Raw genomic sequence first — 22,814 nt, 5'->3', positions numbered from 1 at the left:
TCATCATCACCGTCACTCCCCCCTTGCTGTGAGTACGTGCCACTGCTTTGGATCGTCACGAATCGCCGAGGAAGTCCCCCCAAGAAGTAAGCTCCCCTCCGCAATATGGCCAGGTTCAAGACGTTCTCGACTACCACGTATTACGGCGACGACTACCTCTTCGCCAAAGCGGCCGTGTGCACGCTCATGGTGGGAGTCGTGACCTTGGTGGTGCTGCTCCTGGGTTCGACGATATCGGCACACGGCCGCGCTCTCTCCAGGCCAGCCGTCTCCAATGGTTTCGGCGCTGGCCTCCTCCACGGCGTAGTGACCGACGCCTCAACGACGTCTTTGCTTCGGAATACAACCGAGGTGAGGCTCGTTCAATCAATCAATCAATCAGTCAACCAATCAATCAATCAATCAATCAGATTAATGGATCAATCAGTCAATCAACAAATACATAAACCAACCAACCAATCAATCAGTCACTCAATCAATAAACTAGTCAATTAATCGATCGATCAATCAATCAATCAATCAAAGAACTTTTATGTCTCTACGAGAAATATGGCTGTGATGGAAAAAAAGCCGCAAAAACTGCAGCTTGACAAAGCTCTGGCTCCCTACAGAGTTCAGCAGACATGAGCACGGTACAAATGCAGTTGGATGGATGGATGGAAGCAAACTTCATTGAACGTCCTGAGGTGCACGACTCAGCCCACGTTGGGACAGTCAGGCCAAGCCCGACCGCCGCATCGTGGGCCCTCTTGGACAGCCCATAGTTGAGCCTCGGCATTGGGGCTTTTGATTGCGGATAGCCACTTGTCTTCGTGATGTGGTCCGTGTACTCGTAACGAGGGGCAACGCCAGAGCATGTGGTCTAGGCTAGCGAATTCGTTGCAGTGCCTGCAAAAGCTACTGGGATAAGTGCCGGGACACATTTTATGTAATAAAGCCGGTCTGGGATACGAACCTGTCTGCTATAATCTCAGAGTCAATGCCTGCGCTCTAACTTCTTGTGAGGAAGGGGAAAGTCTCGCCTGCCGAGATAAAAATTCTGCGTGATTTCGTTATATTTGGTCGGTTGATCTCTGTTCTTCACAACTGTGGGCCGGCGGGGGAATTCTCCATGGTCGCCGAGAACCAGACCTGGCGCCTTGGAGTGGGCAAGCTCGTTCAGGCTTGTGGGGTCTCCCATGATGGATCCCATATGAGCGAGGAACCCCGTGAGAGTGTGGGTGGCGATGCTTTTGTCCTCGAGGATGCGATACGCTTCTTCACACACGGCGCCAACGCTGAAGGCACGGATGGCTGCCCTGGAGTCGCTGAAGGTATTCGCATGCTTGTCATCCAGGAGGGCCAAGGCAATGGCCACTTGCTCGGCCGCACACGACGACCCCTGTGGTTGATCGACACTACTGCAAAACTATCGCTGCTGCCATATTGGACCCCGTCGACGAAGCAGCTGCCGCCAGGGAGTTACGTCGTCCGGCGTAGGAGCGCGACCGCCCTGGCCTTCCTTCTTTCCACGTTGCGCTAGCGATGCATATTGCGTGGGACGGGTGGGGATGATTATGCTGTATTTGCACTCTTTCGGAAGACCCTGGTAGGCGTCTTCGACCTCGGCAGCGGGACGCCCATCTCTTTAAAGAGTCGACTGCCCATCCTGGTGCCGGAGAGTCTGATAATCTGCGCCCTTTCTTGCGGTTCTGTAATTTCTTCCAGGGTATTATGAATAACCAACTGCAGGAGTCGGTCAGTGCGTGTGTAGTTTGGTAGTCCGAGCGCTCTCTTGATCCCCCTCCATATCATGGCATTTAGCTTGCCTCGCTCGGCCCTCTTCCAGACGTGCATAGCCGCTACGTGCGTGAAATGACATAACAAGAAAGCGTGGACGAGCCTTATCAGGTTCTCATGGCTCAGGCCTCTCCTGTTAGCTGCCCACGTTGATTAGACCGATGACGCTATCCGTCGTCTTTGCCAGTTTGTGAGTAGTTATGCAATTTGTGCCCGCAGCTTCGAGTGTAATTCCGATGATTCGAATGGACGCGACTTTGGGGATCGGATCTCCGCACTTAGTGTAGAGATTAACGTCGATTTCGGTGGGGGGGTTTCCAGTTCCGTGGCTTGGGGCCCTTTCTAGTTGGGCTGTAGATAAAGGAGCTCCGGTTTCTTGGGGGAGCGCCAGAGCCCCGTGTTTGTTAGAAAGCACTCTGCAGTATCGACAGCTTCCTGAAGAGCGGCTTCGGCTTGGCCGTCACTGCCTCCCGCGCACCAGACAGTGATGCCGACCGCGTAGACCGTGTGACCCATGTCCTAGATTTTGCCTAGGTCTCTCGAGATGTCGACCATAGCGATGTTGAAGGGGAGCGGGGAGATGGCTGAACCCTGTGTGGTGTCCCTTGCGCCCAGCTCCATTCCTGTGATTGCAAACCTCCAGCCTTGAGGGCGCCGCATCGTCTGCTCAAGAAAGACCTGACGAAGGAATGGAAGGACGATTCCAGGCGTGTTGGAGATGGCGTCGAGGACGAACTCGCGACTAATGTACCAAAGGCCTTCTCCAGGTCCAGACCGAGGATGGCTCTCGTGTCCCGAGTGCAGCTGTCCAGGATTTGGATCTTGATAAGCTTCATTGCATGCTGGGTGGAGAGGCCTGGCCTGAAACCTATCATCCCTAACAAAATGCAGTTGTGAAGAATAATATATGTAGATGTCTGTGTGCAGGCACCTTAGGGAGTGAGAAAACTTACAGAAAACCAGTAAACACAAGAAAGGCTTTGGTCCTCTTGATTTCTGGTGATACACAGGGCCTTCAGTAAAACACTACATAAAAGAAAGAACATTAGAGTGATCACTATATAGAGATTGAGATTTTCGCTCGAGATTTTCCGTTTGAGGCTACTCGATCGTCAGCACTAGCGTAGCCAGGAGGGACAAAATTTGCAAAATTTTCTATTTTGCAAGCGTGTATAATATATATATAGATATATATATATATATATATATATATATATGCACACATACAAACGCACGCACGGACTTACATAAATATGTTTGAGCCCCCTCCCGAAAAAAAATTTCTGGCTACGCTACTGGTCGTAGACCAGCGATGTTTTAGGGTTAGCTCCGGTTACCTAGATAACGTACGAAACAAGACCTGTTCCGCGCTTGAAGATTTTGAGTGGACATTATACCTCATGATTGGGGACCAGCAGAACCTCAAGCAAAGTTGTAAATTTTTTTTTTTGCGGCGAACATTATAATCTCTAACAATTGAATCGACCTGTTTTTCTGTTAATTCTTCCATCTTCTTCCTTCTTCATTTCCTTGCGCTTTATTTACAAGATTAAGGCATCCAAATGCGATGTTGCGCCAGCTCGCGAAACCATTGGTGCTGTTTAGCGGAGAGGGGCAATTGCGCTGACCTGGACGATGCAATTTAGCTTTCCGTTTACCTGAAAAAAAACAAATTCAGGAGCCGTTGCCCTGTCAGGAAAATGAAGGCAAGCGAAGCTTTGCGTCTGCGCGTCTGACCTACTAGTTTTGTTGTTTTTTGTTGTTTGTTTCTTTCTTTTCTATCAAATCGCGCAATGCTCCCTCCTAGCGGTTTCCATCCCATGCCGGGAATTGGAATTTCATTCAGTTGCTTAGTGGAGCAACACTTCGCTTGCTGCAGGAAACAACGACGTTCACGCGGACATATCCAGGCAACAATGAAGCGTGACAACGTGACAGCGTGACAAGTCACCTCGATAAAAGATCAGGCTGCCGGAATCAGAAACGGCTGATATCGCCGACAAGCCCACAATGTAGAGAGAGTCAATTATTCGAAAACGGCGCGTACAAATGCGCACGTGATCAGCGCACCTTCGAGGGCCACATTTTGTACGCTCGCGTGGCGACACGTTTTCCGTGTACGACGCCGCCACCGAAATCGGCGACATATAAAGGCTTCGCTTGAAGGAGGTCCGCAACGCCTTTTTAAGTAATCGTCTAATGGCTTCAAGCCTATTGCCTCCACGAATGGATTGCCGTAAAATTTTTAGATATCCGCACATGTACGAGCGGAGTTACAGAGACTTGCCGCACGCCTCAAGTGCATTCTCTCTCCTTTCGTACCAGCGAGCTCGCTGAAAGCTACGCAAGGAGGAGGTAGAGCACTGCACGGGCCGGATTTTACGGCCCGGGCCCGCCCGGGCCCGCTTTATGAAGCCCGAGCCCAGCCCGGACCCGTGGTTCCAAGCGCGGGCCCGGCCCGGGCCCGGGCGTACATGACCGAACCTAGCCCGAGCCCGGCCCCGGCCCGTTGGTTCCAAGCCCGGGCCCGGCCCGGGCCCGGGCGTTCATTACTAAACTAATCCAGGGCGCGGCTTGTTCATGACCAGACCCGACCCGGACGCACTAGAGGACATTAGTTGTTGATGATGATTCATAATGATGCCGGTGCGCTTGTAGCGGGCGATCGGACGGAAAATCCGGTGTGTACATGCATCGAAATGTTGCTTTGCCTGCGGTGGTAGCTCAGCGGTTAATCTGTTTCGCTGTTAAGTTCCTAGGACGCGGGTAGCGATTCCCGCGGCCACGGGCGGCCGCAATTTGATGGGGCGAAATGCAGAACACCCGTCTGTATACCTTATCTTTAGGTGCAGAGAACTCAAGGTGGTCGAAATTAATCCGGTGCCACTACGGGCGTGCCTCGTAATCATATCGTGGTTTTGGCACGTAATACCAAGGAATATAAATGAAATGTACCGTAATGTGTCAACCTAGAATAAAAGACCAAAATCTTATTCCTCCCATGGGAACAACCGTGATCTGGCCCATTGTTAGTGCTGTTAGTGCGTACTTCATATATATAATATATATATATATATATATATATATATATATATATATATATATATATATATTATATATATATATACGTGATCTGGCGTGTTTATAAGAAAACCCACCACGATGTACTTGTTACTGTGACAAAGTCTGGTCCAGCAGACGAAACGTTAGTGAAAATATATAGTGCCATCATATCTATACTGGTGAAAAAAAATAAGCATTCAACTGTTTTTTCTATTTTATTGCTAAGCTTTACTAAGAGCCAGCTCTTTGCACGTGTCACTTCAGCTTGGCACAGTATACCTTAGACCATGCAATGCGTAACGTTCGCGTGTGCTCGAAGGCCCGACTTACCGAGTCCGGCCCGGCCCGCAGCGTCAAGCCTGGGCCCGGCCCAGGCCCACGGCTTCAAGCCCGGGCCCTGCCCGGACCGGCTCAGGGCACAGCCTCAAGCCCGGGCCGCCCACTTTCACGCCCGAGCCCAGCCCGGCCCGCCGAAAAAAACGCTTCGGACGGCCGGCCCGTCACGCGGGCCGGGCCGGCCCGTGCAGTGCTCTAAGGAGGAGGTGACCAGGGTGCAAGAAGATGTGTCCCTTCGTCAGTGCGAGTCAGGACCCTGAGCACTTTCTTTTCATTTTTTTATTCGAACGCGCGGATTACTTTCAGTGTGATCGCGAGCGCACGCGCAGCGGAACGTGCGGCATCCCTGTGGCGGCCACGGTAACTATGCAGCTCGCGATGCTCAAATCAGCCAACGGCCGTGGTCTTGGGTATATGGCGCAGTGATTTGAGTATATGGCATCGTTAGTGGAGAGAAGAGGGAGCGATTTCTAGCTGACTTTGAGAATTAATTGTAAATACCAGGCCGTGTGCTGCGCTATAATGTTTGGCTTGCGTGTTTTCAGGAGCCTCGACTACCGATCGGCAGTGTTTTCTAACCATGCTGAAAAAGTGTTCCAGGGCGCCTTTAAAAATAATGAAACAATAATGGAAACTCACAACAATAGTAAGGTACGAGTTACTACAACAAAATCATATGTGTCAGCCTACCTTCTTAATAACGTCGGGTGTCATGCTGTGCTCTATGCAGACGGTGCAGGCAAGGGTGTCGACGAAGACGCCGCGAACGACTCCGGCCAGTCATCGCGACGACAAAGCCGTCAAGACTGGCCTGGCGTCCTGTCTGCTCAGGGAGTCGCTGGACGACAGCGCCGACCCGTGCCGAGACCTGCGCGCCCACGTGTGCACGGGGTACAACCAGGGCGAGCTCGGGGGACGACCTCTGGAGGAGCGAGCCGCCCAAGACGTTGCGGACGCGGTCGAGGCCGCCTTCCGCGATGCCGTCGGCTCGACGTCCGGGCTCGTCGAGAAGCACTCGTCCCTGCGCAAGGCGGCGACCTATTACTGGTCGTGCATGGACGCGGTATGCGAACAGGCACGAGTAGTACACCAAGTAGTACACCAGGTGTACTACTTGGTGACTCAAGTGACCAAGTAGCACACCAAGTGGTTGTCCACAAAGTAGTAGTACACCAAGTGGTACACAAGGCCCGTGCATTAAGTAACCACGTAGTGCACCAAGTAACTGAATGTACCAAGTAGTCCACCAAGGAGTTCACAATGCAGTGAGCCCAGTGGTACGTCAAGTAGTTCACCAAGTAATTGTGCACCGAGTAGAACGGCATGTAGTGCACGAAATAGTGCACCAAGTAATTTACTAGGCAGTACTTGAAGTGGTACACCAAGTAGCACACCATAGAAGCCCCAAGAGCACGAAGTAGAACATGAAGTAGTTAACATATGCCAGGTAGCACCCTAGTAGTGCACCAGGTAGTGGGTCAAGTAGTACATCAATTAGTAGCACCAATTAGTATCGCCAAGCACTGGCACCAAGCAGGACACCAAGTGGTAGCACCAAGTAGCAGCCCCAATTCGTACTTGCTTAGTTTGTGCCTATCGAATAACATAAATTTCGGCAGCATGTTATGCTCTGTAACGCTTGAAGGCGAAACCATGCTGCACACTTGGTAATGCATTAGAATACTCAATGGGGGACCAGACTTTCCTCAAGATATAACGATCCGCCGTGTGAAAGAAGCTAATTAAATTACCTTGACGCTCTCAGTCGAGCCGGTGTTTGAACCAGGGCCCTACGGTCTGAAGACAAGTGTCATAAGCACTGAGTTATATACCCACGCATGTACAACATGAACTTGGTGTTCGTTCTGGGGTTCATGACCTCTTTAAGTGAAATTCACTCCAAAAGACTAGGCGTGCAAACACGGACGCAAGAAAGAAGTCAAGACACCACAAACGCCGACTAACGACTGCAAAGGCGCACAACGGCAGAAAAGAAAGAAGGCACAAAAACTTATCTGCGCATGCGCATGTAATAGGCGAACCCATCAATCCGGTACGCGTGGGGGTCTACGTGAAAGATAACTGTTAAGGCATTTGATTTCTTCTTTATGCAAGTTAATCGACGGTTGACTCACGCATGCGCTACCTATTATAGAAATTCCATGCCTCAATCATTAGACGCGTTTCTTCATTTCTGTACAGATACAAAATTGCGCATTAATCGAATTTTGGCCTGCACATACACTCTCGACATTGTAAAGATAGATTAGAAGGTGAGCCTCCGGTTAGCGATCTCATGTTCACATCGCAGGACCCCGAGAACCCCTTGAACGTCAAGGCGCTCGCGGACTTCTTCGAGCACAACGACTTGTCCCTGTCGTCTGACAGCGACAACGGTGGCTCCGCCGCGTCGCCCGACTTCCTGGACAAGGCGGTCGAGCTGCACCTGCGCTACGACCTCAGGCTGTTCTTCGAGCTGCGGGCGGACGCCTTCCCCGACCGCGGAGTCCGCTCCCTCCGAGTCGTCGCCGACCCCGACTTTGAGGAGTGGAAGGAGAAACGTCTCGCCATGCGCAACAGGAAGGAGCACGGCCCCCTCGTCCAGAGCGCACTCGAGTCCTGCGGCGTCGACAAGAATCGTGCGCCGGAGCTGGCCCGGCGCATATGGACTCTGGAAGACAAGCTCCTCGTCAAGGTGTTCACACGCAAAGTTTAATACGTGTATAAGATGAAGCGCCCTAGTTCTTGCCGGGCAATATGGCGAGACATAGATGAAAAATGACGGGCACAAATTACGACGTAACCAACGCCGTCGATCCCTTCTGTTTTGTAATAATTACTCTGGTTTAAATGGCCTCTAAACCACCTCCGATAAATTTTTAACATTTCAAGTAAACGCGCGCATCGAGTTCAGAATGTCGTCGCGATGAACATTGCCAAACGTGACAGTGCTGCGAGCCTCGGGCGCGCCCCAAATTTCAAGAAAAAGTCCCTTCTCCTCTCCAGGCCTTTCAGTAATCCCCAGCGTCGGTCGTGACGTCAACATTCACCTCTGGTCATATCATCCAGAAAAAGAACCTGTTTGTCTGCTCGCGGGTACGCGCGCTAGCCGCTCTTCCTCCTCGCACGGCGAGGAGGAGCGCTCGGCGAGGAGGAGAGACGACTCGGTGAACGGAGCTTAGCGAAGGAAAGAGCGAAACGAGCGAGGGCCTCTTTTGTATCATCAAACGCGTGTAGCTCCGCTATCACAGCGCCGTTTCGAAAAATTCTCGCGGCTGCGCGTTTGTTGAAGGCTCGTGCACAACTGCAACACCACAACTAAATTTCGACCTCTGGGTTGTTTAGGGGTGCTTTAACGTCCCAAAACCACGATAGGATTATGACAGACACCGTAGTGAAGAGCTCCGGAAATTTTGACCCCCTGGAGTTCTTTAACGTGCTGCTAAATCTAAGCACACGGGCCTCTAGCAATTAGCCACTACCCATATGTGGCTGCCGCGTCCGGGATTCTGTCCCGCGACGTTCGGGTCAGCAGTCAAGCACCATAACCCCAGACCAATGCCACGGGTCCCCTCTCTTATGTATGTTTATGTCCTAATTTTCGTCCTGTCATTTGTAGATAAAGCTGTATGCCAGGAAGACAGCAGAGTGCATCAGAAAGCCAAGTGGGGAGGCCGATATCCTGGTTGGCATTAAGTGAAGAAAATGAAGCCGATCATACCACGTGATGAACAGATAACCGCTGGTCGGTTATGGCGACGGAATGGGTACCAAGAAATGGGAATTAAGCGCAGCAAAGGATGGTAGAAATTTAGGTGGTGTGATGAAATGAGAAAACTTGCAGGCGTAAAACTACTCGTACAAGACAGAGTAAATTGGAGACCATTGCCAGAGGCATTCGTCCTGCAGCGTACATGAAGATGGGCTCATGATGATCCTAACTAGCTGTTCTGTCTTTTTCTGTATGTGCATGTCCCGATATGCGCCCCAATTTCGTAGGTAAAGCTGCAGCGCGTTTGCGAATGCGAGCATTATAAAACATCGTCATAACGCTGCTCTCTCTCATGCACACCGCATACGTCGGTACCCAGATTAAGCAGGCTTTCAAATCAATTATATTCTGGGGTTTTACATGATAAAGCTGCTAAGAGAAACGTGGTAAATGAAAGGGGTTCGGTGCAAACTTTGATGTGCACTTGTGTTTAAAGATGGGGGTTTCAGGTTTCGCCCCAATCAAAATATGACCGATGTGGCCGGAATTTCGTCCCGTGATCGCGTCGCTGAGCCAACATGACAAGCTTACATTAACTTGTTACTTAAAAAGTCGGTAGAAGACATCGATTCTTTTGTCGGTATTTCGATTCGCCATTCGATGGTTACGGTAAAGCTAGCCAGAATACCCTAGATATATAGTCTTACTAGTCTTTTTTGTTTTATTAGTACATGGCACCCGTTTGCTTATGGCACAGAGCGGAAGCGAAGTCCAGGACTACGACGACTCCATCGAGGAGAGCTGGAAGACGTCGCTGGAGGCTCATTCCGGAGGCGCCTTCATGGCCGACTTCGAGCTCGACCTCGGCTCCGACGCCGCGACGTCCTTCAATGACATGCGCTCGCGACAGGGCGTCAGCGACGCCGGACGCGCCCTGTACGTCGCCTGGGAGGCGTGCCGGCGTCTCGTGAACGCGAGCACGCCGGCGCCCCGGAAGTCCTCGCGGTGCGTGGCCCTGACCTCCGTCGACTACGGTCACGTGGTGCGAGCGCCGTACTACTACTCGGCGCTTACGGCTGTAAAGCTGGCGAAAGTCAAGACCATGATAGGCGGCATCGTTCACGAGTTCGTGGCGAGCATCGACGCCACCAGGTGGCTGCCCGTCGGCATTCGGGAGGAGCTGAAGAACAGAGTCCGCCGCGTGCGGTGGATGCTGGGATACGCCCCTCGACTAGACCACTGGACTGGATTGGACAGGTGGGCCCCTAATCAAGCACGTGACTTTTTGCAACCCTCGGTAAAGAAAATAAAATGAGATGTCAGGGCAAGCCTGAAACAGGCACTTAACGTGCAATTTCAAGCTGAGTGCATTACTAGCGCCTTAGGTACTCTGCTCCAACGAATATCTAGTCAGTAGCTTCAGTGCTAACACCATTTAGTGCTCGAATGTTTTGCCTGGAAATGTTGAGAATATCAGATGAGTAGACTAATTTTCAACAGTCGTTTAATGGTTGCAGCAGTGTGGACCATTCGTTGTTTTGTTATTTTGTAACATGATTTGTTATTTTTGTAACATGATAATTGATGTTATAAAGATGTATGCGGCTGCAGTAAGCACAAATAAATTATGTCAAAAAAATATCGTAGCTTGCACTGAAGGCGCAATGCCAAAGAGACAGGAGAGCTGATGTGCATCTATGTAGTCCTGGCCTTTGCTGTTTTGCTAAGTTTCTCAAATTTCCTCTGTCTTTCTTCCTCTCTCTCTTTCTTCTTCTCTCTGTTTTTTGTATGTCCTTTTTATCCGTTTATCTCTATTTCTTTCTCTTTCTTGTTCTTTCTATCTTTCTTCCTCGTTCATCCCTTTCTTTCTTTGTCTCTCTCTCTCTCTCTCTATTTCTCCCTTGCTTCCTCGTTCTGTCTATCCTTTTCTCTCTCTCTCTATCTGTCGCTCTTTCTTTCTATCTCTTTCTCACACCCTTGCTACACTATACTATACAAGGCTATGCTAAGCTCCGCTCGCATGCCTGGATAGCCGAGTGGTTCGGGCGCTCGCCTCAGGATCGAGGATACGTGGGTTCGAATCCCGCCTCCTATGGACTATTTTCTCGCCAAAAATTTCTCTCTTTCTTTCTATTTCTTTCTTTCTCTCTCTATCTCTCTTTTCTTTCTCTCTCTCTCTGTATTCATTCCCTCACCCATCAGTGTTATTAGAGGACGAAGATGAAGCAGAAGAGGACGAAGATGAAGAAGAGGATGTAGAGAGCGCGTGCCGGTTCATGCACGATGATAGTTTCTGTTTCGACAGACAAATTACGGCGAGCTTAAACAGATTCGCTGTTAATAAATAAATATCCAAGATGGCTTTATTAGAAACACAACGTCGATGTTTTGACAGGCGGGAGCTCGACATACAGCTCATGCGTGTCCCAGCGCCACCGGATTCTTAGAACACACACGCCACCCACTGATATCGAAGGTAGTGGCCTGAATGATCCTCAAATCCACAGACTGAATGCAACAAACAAAATTTGCTAGGTTTAAATAATCCAGTGTCTGTCTCGCCACCTTCAATAGTAAGCCTTCTACCGTGGGATCACCGGCAACTAACGGATAACAAACCTATTGGCCGCCTCCGAAATCCAGTCCCTCGTCCAACGACTACCTTCCGGCGCCACATTGAAGAAGCAGATGCCGCACTCCTGACAGGATCACTGGTGGCCTATACTGATGCGAGCTGCACGGACACGCAGGTGGTTACGTCAATCGTGGTGCCGGGGCACCAAAACCTGTGTGTCAATCGATTGTACCTCCTGAGAGCTCCGGTTCCATCTGTCAGTGCTGAACTTCTGGCAATACGAGACGCAACAAAGTTGGTGAGCGCGGCTTCCGCATCGTCGTCATCCTTTACTATAATACGCACAGACTCTACATCAGCCATAAAGGAGCTCCGCAAGGTATATAACGCGCACACTTTCGCAGGTGATATACAGCGTATAACTGCACAGATGCCTGGCCAGATAAGGATACAGTGGATACCACGGAACACCATTTCTGCTCAAATACAAGCTGACACCGCCACCCACAGTGAGCTGCCACGGACTCTAGAAGCGCCTTTCCCGAGTGATCCCCGGGGTGAGTTCCTCCACCGCAAGGAGATTCTGCGCCGCACCACACGAGATTTAATTCCACCGTGTGGTTCAAACCTCCCAGGCGGGCTTACCCGCCAGGAGGAGGTGGTGTTGCGGAGACTTCGTGTGGGGGCGGCACTTACTCCGTCTGTCACATATGCCTGGCCACAACATCTGCATGGACCATTTGGGGATACTTGCCCATTCTGTACCACCGAAGCGTCCGCGGTTACAATCAAGCACCTGTTGTGGACATGCCCTGGCCTGAATCAGATACGACGGCGACGGCGCTACCTGAGAACAGTGGGCCTTCATCCGACAAGACCACCAGATTATAATTTGTGGCTCTATGGGCCCCACCATAGAGCATTGTTGATGTATGTAGCGGAAGCCGGCCTCTACCTGTATATTTAACTATGTATGCCGTTGGGCAAACTCTCGAAATTAAAAAAAAATAGAGTGATCTTGCTTCAAAGTGAGTCGTTATCAAAGGCGTAGCCTGTTTTTTCGTTCCTGATTTGCAGGTTCTACAAGGGCTACCCGACCGCAACGGGCGTCTTCGCGGCCGACTATTTGTCCGCGAGACAGGAGCGCATGCGCAGATTCCTGGAGTCCCTTCACGACGACCACGACGTACACACACGGTTCGCCTACGTCGAGCAGCCCCGGTCCGAGCCGACGTACGTGGCATCGCAGAACAGGGTCGCCCTTCCGGCGGCCTCCATGCTCCCGCCCATGTTCGACGAGCGTAGCCTGCCGGCGGTCAACTACGGACTCCTGGGCTCGGTCTTGTTGAGGGCTATGGCCCGCGTCGCCATCGGCGTGGCCGAAATCAAGCACGAGGAAGCCGAGCGGGTCGCTTGGAGCGGCGGAATTGTCAAACAGTTCGTCGGAAGGTACGCAGAGCGACAGAAACAATTCAGTGTTTTAGTTCGTCAGCAAACTTATTTGCGTTAGCGTTATACCTAGGGTGGTAGAAGTTGTAGCGGATACCCTGGTTATACCGGATACCGTAGCGGTAAGCGTGAGAGGCTGGTTTGGTGGCGCCATCTGGCGGAGCCCAGATGAACCAAGCAAGCGTAGAATTGTTATTTCAGTTATCTAGTACATTCTACGGTGCGCGTTCAAGAATCCCAGACGGTCGAAATTTCCGGAGCCCTCCACTACATCCTGCCTCATAATGCTATCATGGTTTTGGGACGTAAAACCCTAGATATTATATTATTATTATTATTATTATTATTATTATTATTATTATTATTATTATTATTATTATTATTATTATTATTATTATTATTATTATTATTATCTCGATGGCGTTAAAGAGTTCATTTCGCATAAATTCCGGTGACGGCGTCGTTGGATGTGAGCCAAAAATCATCATTGACCGAAAAATCGAAAAAGATGCAAATAAAGCAAAGAATAAAAGTCTTCGGTTCAAGTGAGAATCAAAACCAGAACTTCTGCGTGGCAAGCAGGTGTTCTACCACGCAGCCACGCCATTTCTTGGAACTGCTGAGGAAAAAAACACACGTCGAGTACCGACAAACAGCCTTGGGCATCCACGACATCGTCAAAGTAGGCTACGGCCGTGCCTTTTGGGAGGTGTCAGCGCTCAGCACTGAAATTGGTCAGCAGCAAGTCCGTGCGGCCAGCAGTGACACTGACTGTACCTCGTGCGACGGAAACGCCATGGGTAAAGAGGGGCGAGCTTATTTGGTCTGCAACTCCTTCGCCGTCAAACGGGGCATCACCTGCCACGGAAACAAGCGTGCATGATCTAGGAGGGAGGACCACATCGTCATCAGTAAGACGCAGAGGGTTATGCCTCGCCTCCGGACAATCAGCTAGGCCAGGACTGTTGCAGAACGTAATCGAACTGTCCGGGATGTTGATGACGGCACCATATTCTCGTAAAAAATCCATGCCAATGATTAGATCTCTGCAGCATGCCGCGAGGACGACGAACGACGCGACGAAAGGAGAACCTCCTATGTCAATTCTCGCTGTGCATATTCCGGTAGGCATTAGTAACTGGCCTCCTGCCGTTCTGATATGAGGGCCTGTCCACGGCGTTTTCACTTTCTTGAGGCGGACGGCGAGGTCGTGGCTTATAACAGAAAAGTCGGCACCAGTGTCAACTAACGCTGTCACTTTCTGTCCGTCAAGGAGAACAGTAAGGTCGGTGGTCGCAATTTCGTCGATCTCACGTCTTGTCGGCTTTACGGCATCGTGCACTGGGAAGAATGGGGGCTTTTTATTGTCGTCGTGATGGCCTGCAACCTTACCCCCGGAGGTCGCCGCGCTCAGTTTCCCCGGCGCGGGCTGGGTGACCTCCTTCCATTAAGGTCCGCGAAGATGCGTCGATGCGAAGAAGGCGAATGCGCGGGAGAAGGAGAGCGTGATCGACGTCCCAAACCCGCCTGGTGAGTAGGCATTGCTTCCGCGTCAGTGGTACGGCAGTCGTCAAACTGAGAACGAGGGGGCCCTTGAAAAGAAGCGTCGTCGAGGCGTGGTATGTATTCGTCGGTGGCGCGTCGGCCGTCAAACCATGGTCGAAGAGGTCGAAACGAATCACCGCGATGCCAGCAATGGCGGGAAATATGGCCTGCACCTCCGCAGTTAAAACAAAGTGGTCGCCGGTCTAGTGTGCGCCATGCGTCTGTTTTTCGGATCTGTGGACGTCTGAACATCTCATCTTGCGGCGCTGCCCATGGCGCGGTTGTGGACGGCTGGCGGTACGGCAAGACTGGTGGTCGCCTCAACGTCTCCTCTTGCGGCGGCGACCAAGGTGCTGCTGGCGGCTGGCGGTACGTCGGCGGCGATGGCTTAGCGAGTGGTGGACGTCGAACAGCGGCGGCGTAGCTCATGGGACGCTGCTCGGCATCGGGGTCAGCTGTCGAGAATGCTTGCCGAATTTCGTCGCGCACGACTTCGACGACGGATGCCATGGGTGTTTCAACGACCGGTGTCCGCAACTTCTGAAGTTCCTCGCGGACAATCTCCCTAATCAGGTCTCGCAAGGCGCTCTGATTTTCAAACGTCATGCTGGCGGCACTGATTGGGGCGCTGCTGGACATTCGATCATACTGCCTGCATCGTTGATGAAGTGCCCGCTCGATAGCCGTAGCTTCCTTGATGAAGTCAGCCACGGTACTTGGAGGGTTGCGCAGGAGCCCGGCGAAAAGCTGCTCCTTTACACCTCGCACGAGGTAGCTCAATTTCTTTTCATCCGTCATGTTCGGGTTAGCTCTGCGAAAGAGACGAGTCATATCCTCGGCGAACATCGCGACGGTCTCATTGGGTTTTTGAACCCGTAGCTCCAATAGCTGCTGAGCACGGTCCCGTCGGTCGACGTTGGCGAATGTATCAACAAACTGCCGTCGGAAGTCGCTCCATGTAGCCAGACTGGCTTCTCTATTCTCATACCAAGTACGAGCACTGTCGTCAAGGTAAAAATAGGCGCGGGAGAACTTTTGCTGATCAGACCACTGATTGATCTTGGCAACACGTTCATAGTGTTCAAGCCAGTCATCAACGTCTTCATGGGCACCGCCACTAAAGCGATCAGGCACCAATGGTGGAAAGAGCGTCACCTGGGATGGGTTCGGAAGAGAGCTGCCTTGGGGCACCTGTTGCGGGCTGGCGTTGGCCATTGGTAGAGGTATGCGGCGCCTGAGAGAAGGTTCCGGCGAGGGGGTGAGCTCCGGAGAGAGGCCTCGCAACCTCCGACTGAAGCGATGCACGGGAGTTGTAATAGGTGACAATGCGTCCGGGCTGGTTGAACGGCTCCCAGTAGGGGTGTGCAGCATCAGGCAGGGTTGCGGTCCAGCACCTCCACCAGTGTCGCGATGCAACGCGAGGAAAAGACAAGAAGACCTTTCGGCAGCGAAACAGCGTGTTGAAAATCAGCTGAACAGGCGGAACGTCTTCTTCGTCTTCAACTAATCACAGCCCCACTAGATGGTGTCCGTTAAAGCCCCGCATCGTCGTCGTCGTCCACATGTAGTATACACGCGTCAATATGAATGTCGTGAAGTGAGAGGAGTCTCCTTAACGCATGTAATATTGCGTGGCCGAAGCGTAAAATCGCACCAGGCGTCAAAACATGTGAATTGCTCAACGAGTGGACGTATTAAAGGCCCACCCATTACAGAGCGCTCAGACATATTTAATCATCATCAGCTGCAAAAGCATCAACAAAGTGGGCAGCTGCGTATTCTCGCGTGTTGCCTTACGGACGCGTATTGGGCCCTCCGCTGATTCGCAAAAGGAATAATTACGGCGCATTGGACACTTTGCAACTGTACTTGCAGTAGGCATTCTAGGATAGAAACGGCCAATGTTCGGCGCACAGTCGTTCGATTCCTTACGACACGGTTGAGGCATGCACCGAGTATCGAAGCTAAGCTAGCGATTGGGAAGGCTGTGCGCACGGGGTCCGATTACGCTATCGCGTTCTACTCTTCAAGGCGAAGCTGAGGCGTCCGCCAAGTTTTTTTTTTTTAGTTAATATTAAGCGAAAGAAGCCGACCTGTGTCGGCCACGAGACAGCCGGTTGTCAGATCGAGCAACGAATCGGACATCAAGGAAAGGAAAAAGAAGTCCAGGATGACTACGAGTTATATGGAGCGACAAAATAAGGAAGTTCTCGGAGGTAAAATGGAATTGTAGATTTCTTGCGACACAGTCCCAGCCCGCGCGCGTCAAATCGAGCAATATGGAAGGCGCGAGATGTGAATAAAGATTCCCCCGAGTGAAGATTCCCCGAAATGCTCCGAAATGTCAATTCCAGTTTTTCCTTCCCCTCCGACCGACAAGGACAGTCATATTGGCATGGTTTGTGTGACGTGAAAGGTGCGGGGTCGGTGCTGCGTGGTATGGTTCGATACATTCCGAAACTATGCTCACCCACTCCTACAGCTGTGCCACTGCCGTGACTTCTTACGACGCCGGCAAGCGGTAGTAAGAGAACTGACGTTTGCTTTGGGCGTTATGAAAAAGCGACCAGAAAAGTCACCTATCCTCCACCAGAGGGAAGAAAGGAAGCACCTGACTGTTGTGCCCGCCAATAGACGAGGCCTAAACCGGACGTGCTTCTTGTTGCTGCCAGCTGCTGGCGCCTCAAGCAGCAGCCACGAAGCAGAATTCACGCGCTCGCGTGTTCTTTTTCACTTCACTTTAGTACCTGAAAGAGCCCGGTTAGGAGGCATTACATAAAGGGTGGGCTAACAAATGAAGGTTACTAAGTATTACGACGAACAATGTGCAGTGATGTCGCCCCGCAAAATTCAATGAATACATCATGGCTGCAGGATCACGGGCTAAACGTAAATCATCTGTCTCTTCATGCAGGTTGACATGCAGACAAATGTCTGCGGGCGTCGAGAACGATGCGCCCAGGCTTCCGAGCGTGTCCGTCGGTGGGCACGCCCTCCTTCGGGCATACCGAGATGCTGCCGCCCATGACGTGCGGCGTCGTTCGCTGCCCACGGCGGAGCGCAAGAGACGCAGCCGGCTGTTCTTCCTAAGCCGTTGCCTGCTCTTCTGCGCCGACGATCACAGTACAGCCTCAAACTCCGCGAACCACCGCTGCAACGTGATGGCGCACCGATCGTCCGAGTTCGCGGAGGCCTTCGGTTGTCCCGGCTGGCGGAACAGGACACGCGACCGGTGCGATGTCTGGTAGATGGGCGAGACACTGATGCGGCCTCCGAGCTCCGAAACCGGCACGCGCTGATCTCGGAGGCTTACGGGCTGGGATACTTGACGAGGACTCCCGTTTTGGTTCTAAATTGCCTCACGCAGAACGTCGCTGTTTTAAGAGGAAAACTACAGTTGGTGTGTCAGCCTAACACGTTGTTATTCCTTCTGCGCCACCTGCCGGCCCTTGTGTAACATTAAGTGTACCGTTGTCCTTCTAAGCAACGTACACGAAAAGTTAGTTTTCTTTTCAGTTGTGTAACCATAAAATATGAGTGTATTGCGTTAATCCGGCTTCATATGGTGTGTCTTGGTAAAACTGCCATAGTGGTGCGATGCGGTTCCACCGTTTCAATGCCTATGAAATCTTCTTCCCAGGGCTGGGTGCCATTATATACATTGCCAGTGTCGGCCATTCTGTCAGCTCTGATAGGCCCAATGGGTTGTCACAGCTTCTCCGATTGGTTCAGGACGGCGTCACGCGAGAACTAGACAATGCAGAGGAATATGACAATGATGCTTACTCTGTCTCCACGAGTGTAAGAATTAAGTTGGGCTGTTGCGAACAGGCATCTACAGTACCCAAGAATAGAGATGCGACATCGTTTTGCTCGTGATAACCGCGCCACGTCGCTGCTAATCTCGCCGCATAAGGCAATGTGTGCTCTGATGTGTTTCGAGTAAAAATTACGCCTGTATGACAGCAACTCCAGACGCTGAGGACGAAAGTACGTGCATTACTTAGCGCTAAACTTTCGCGTCTCAATCCGTGAGTACTATACATCAGCTTGCCCAAATCCAACGCTCACGAATGATCGTAAGCCAATGGAGTATTTCATTTGAAAAAAGTATAAATTCCTTGTTTTGTTGAAATGTACACAAATAGAAAAGAAGGGTAATAAAAATAGACGAAAGCACCTTCCCGGAGATGGAATACGAGCCCACATTTTCGCATACAGCCTGCGGTGATCTTGACGACTGAAGTACCGAGCCGCGGTGACTAGCTCAGAAACACTTTCTCGAACCTTCAACTCTCGCCGATTGATTGAAAAATTAACATGCATGCTTGATGCTTTTTAGATTTCCAATCATTGAAGCGCTTAGTCCCGCAAATTCGGTAAAGTAACGCCGATCGAATTGCGGTAGTTCACCACCTACCGAGTGCGCTATCAACTGACCGCTCATTGTGGTCCCGGCATGCAGCACCTTGGTACTGATCAATTTTTGTAGCCAAGTGATAGACTCTGAATTCTGTGGCACGCAGCATGACCAAGCGAGTGTGGAGCGGTGGGAGGAGTTGCTGGCCGGTGATAGCCTTGACGATCAGATCAGTTTGATCAACAGGGCACGCAAGGCGGCAACTGCATGTGGCGCCCTGGACTGAGGGCAGCCAGCACTGCTAGATGGTACTTGTGGACCAAGCTAGCCCCGCGCCACAAAGCCCTTTCTGTGAATAAATGTTTTCCTTTCATTCCTTCATTCCTTCCTTCCTTCCTTCGTTCCTTCCTTCCATTCCTTCCTTCATTCAATTCCTTCCTTCCTTCGTTCCTTCCTTCATTCCTTTCTTCCTTCATTCCTTCCTCCTTTCCTTCCTTCATTCCTTCCTTCGTTCCTTCATTCATTCCTTCCTTCCTCCTTCCTTCATTCCTTTATTCCTTCCTTCGTTCCTTCCTTCCTTCATTCCTTACTTCCTACGTTCCTTCCTTCATTCCTTCCTTCATTCATTCCTTTCTTCATTCATTCCTTCTTTCCTTCCTTCCTTCATTCCTTCCTCCCTTCACTCCTTCCTTCCTTCGTTCCTTCAATCCTTCCTTCATTCCTTCTTTCAATCATTCCTTCCTTCGTTCCTTCCTTCCTTCCTTCAAGATCTCTTTATAAGTATGCCTCTTCACTCACTCATGCCACCTTACTTATTATCAGCTGCGTACCGCGCAAACAGGGTATTCTACATAGCAATGTGTCGCGCACCTTGAACTGTTTTCACTGCCTGACATCGCCGCCATCGTTCAGCTAGCGTTCAGCCTTCGATTGCTGCAGTAGTTCACTCAAAGTTGACTTGCCTCCACGAGCGGTTACTTGTCCTGTAAAGCGTGCTTTCTCTTTTGCTAGTGTGTATACGTGAGAACCACACGTAGATCATTGAAGGGTGACAAGTGTGAGGGCAGGTAGTAATTTTTTTTATAGCGTTAGTTTGCCCTGCGGCATCGATACACATTACACAAAATGGTGCAGCTGTGTTTCCTTCATGAAGTCCAGTAGGGACCTATGGTTCGGACCGTATATCCATCGTTGCAAGTCCGGTGGCCTGGTGTGCTGAAGTGCCGCACGCCGCAGGTGGCGTCGACGAGCCGCTTGTAGCCCACAGCATGTCAACACCTGCAGAGCGCAGATAACCCCTGTAAGACATAAGCTGCGGGTTCGATTCCCCACACCATGTCAGCTCTTTCTTTCGATTCAACTAAGCTGGCTTTTCTATTTCACCGAAAAATTGGCCTGTTTCTAGCGTTCGGCAACAATGAAGTGAGTTTCAGATTTCGTTTAATGTGAAAAAAAAAATGAAACTTTTCCTCCATGCGTACTATCGCCGTACTGCGCAGAACCTGTTCGGCTTAATAATGAAGTAAAGTATCGTACTTCAGGCTGATTCTTTACATAGACGCTTAAAAATAGGCCTGCACACGCACACTGCACTGACATTGCGAGTCAAGTTAGGCCATACACTGACCACACCATTCATAAGATCTCCGCGCTCTGGTGTCATCACCTGTTCGGTGGTGGAGTGGACAAGATCTCCCACCGCCGAGCGGGAAGGCTGCGGGTGCGAATGCTGATGAGGATCGGTGCACGTTCTCGTTAGCGCTGATTCGAACCAGCGGCCCGGCAGGGGCTGAGGAGTCATAGCTACGGTCCACGTTGGTCCAAGCGCTAACCGCGGAAGCGCTCGGTCCTTCGGTTTCGAAGTCGTGACCTTTGCAGCTTTCGACGTAGTCGTGCGCGTCCTGTTGTCAGGGGCGTCCCAGAGCTCTCGGTGGAGCAAGGTATTCTGGAAGGCAGGGCGAGGCATTGCCTGCGCTAGGCCTCTGTCAAAGGTGGAGGTAGAGTTGAGGGCAAGACATACACCCTCAGCTGACCCCTAACTGGGAAGACGCCCAGTGGGCAGACGCCCAGCGAGGGGTCAGTGACTCGTTCCTACGGCGAGATAGGGGTTGCAGTCGCAATTGCTGAACGACTACCCGGATGCGGTGAATACGCTTCGGTCGCAGTTCAATTTTTCTATTAACGCGAGCCCGTGTCGCAGGAATTCCATCGTTGGTTGTGAGCGAAAAATGGAACACATCTCCACGAAGTGAATGATGACGAGTGGGCGAAGCTAGGTCCTAAGGTCCATAATGTCTACGTTGTAGTCGCCGGCTAGTATATAGGGTTTGTAGGTGTTTTATATTGTTTTGTCACGAGGATCAAAAAGCAACGTCGCTATGGACGCTTTCCAGTTATCCCTGTGGTAACTTTTCTGACACCTCTTGCTTTAAAACTCCTGAAGCCAAAAGGATCGAGGGGCCCCGCTTTCGTTGTCTCGATCTCTCTCGATCATACTGAATCGTACTTCGGGCGAGGCAGGGGGAAGAGGGGATTAACATCTGTCCCGTCACACCCTCAGTCGATTGTACTGAAATTCAAGATCAAGCAAGCATTTCCTCTTTTGCTCTACGCGAGGTTTCTGTCCTCGCTGAGCTCGCCTTAGGACACCTGCGTTACCGTTTGACAGATGTACTGCCCAATCCAAACTCCCCGCCTGACACTGCCCTCGGAACAGGTCGCGCAGGCCCAACCGGCACAACCGCGAAGGGAGACCGGGGGCCCATCGCTTAGCGCTAGAAGCGTGGACAACTCATTGGTCCGCTTCCCGCTCCACCGAGTAAGTAAAGAAACTATGAGTGTAGTGGTATTTCACTGGCGGCCACGAGGACCCCGCCGAAACGAGGCCGTATCCCCTGACCTGCCACTTAAAAGCCTTTTTTTTTATTCACATACACACATATGTTTAGACAATAGCGACGGTTTTCTAACCGATAAAATATACGAACAGCGCAACAGACAAAGACTGACGAAGAAAACACCCCACAGCGCCGAGTGGTGTTTTCTTCGTCCGTCTTTGTCTGTTGCGCTGCTCGTATATTCAATTATGTCCGACCAACTTGCCCAAGTTTCCACGCTTCATAGGTTTTCTAACCACTATGACAGCGGACAGTGAGCGTCGACGACAAAGCTAGGTCCTAAGGTCCTAATGTCTACGTTGAAATCGCCGACTAGTATAAAGGGTTTGTGCTTATAGGTGTTTTATATTGTTTCTGTCACAATTATGATTGATATTAGTCTATTGTTAAACCTTTCCTTAGGGGATTTTACACGGTGCTGTGCCGTGAGCACGGACACCCCACAACGGACAAGCCTAGACCCCAAGGTGCTTCGCCCCTAAAATCGCGATAATGGGTACGAGCCGATATATCCTTGAAAAGGGCGCCTGGCGTGGACACGCGGCATAACATCCGCTTGACCAGGCGACATAATTAAAAAACAGCGGCCGATTTTTTTTTTTTTGTTATCTCAGTTCTAGGTCTTACTGGATAAAAATTGTCTTACGGGTATTACCAGCTGATCTAAGACTACACAACTTGTTCTTTCTATCCTCCGTCCATTACATGTTCGTGGTGGAAGGTGCGCCTTCAACCACTACCACCGCCGCCGTCATCATCATCATTATCTATCTGTACACTCTAACGGACGAGAAAGAAATAACTAGAAAAAAAGTTCTGCCTCCGAGAATCGAGCCCACGACCTCTTGGTCCGCGACGATAGGCGCCTAGCGTTCTACCGACTACGCCACCGAAGCGCATGCACGAGGTTCCACAAACGTGCCTTATATCACTCACACATTCTCTCTCGCACGGTGCTTTTGGCTGGCGGGGCGGGGCGGTGCCGCCGTCTGGGAGCGTTGAAGTGAAGTACTGCGTCATGACACTAGCCAGCGCCGAGGGCGAGCGATTGGGCGTCGACGCAGTTAGGGCGTCTCGATGCCAGCGAGGAACGCTGGC

The 22,814-nt window shown here is 51.1% G+C and overlaps 1 protein-coding gene across 1 annotated transcript in view; it reads left to right on the top strand.

Annotated features, from left to right (window-relative positions):
* The window catches only part of LOC119406340 (uncharacterized), a 124,608-nt gene extending 106,642 nt beyond the window's left edge, over positions 1 to 17,966 (top strand). Inside the window, exon 3 of the mRNA XM_037673080.2 lies at positions 17,374 to 17,966. Within this exon, the coding sequence (XP_037529008.2) occupies positions 17,374 to 17,707 (334 nt within the window). The 3' untranslated portion in view covers positions 17,708 to 17,966. The remainder of the gene's footprint in view (positions 1 to 17,373) is intronic.
* Positions 17,967 to 22,814: the final 4,848 nt, after the last annotated feature.

The sequence above is a fragment of the Rhipicephalus sanguineus genome, chromosome 10 (assembly GCF_013339695.2).
Source record: "Rhipicephalus sanguineus isolate Rsan-2018 chromosome 10, BIME_Rsan_1.4, whole genome shotgun sequence".
In the NCBI taxonomy this organism is placed as follows: Eukaryota; Metazoa; Arthropoda; class Arachnida; order Ixodida; family Ixodidae; genus Rhipicephalus; species Rhipicephalus sanguineus.
The sequence above is the reverse complement of the archived record's forward strand: the minus strand, read 5'-3'. Positions and strand labels throughout refer to the sequence as shown.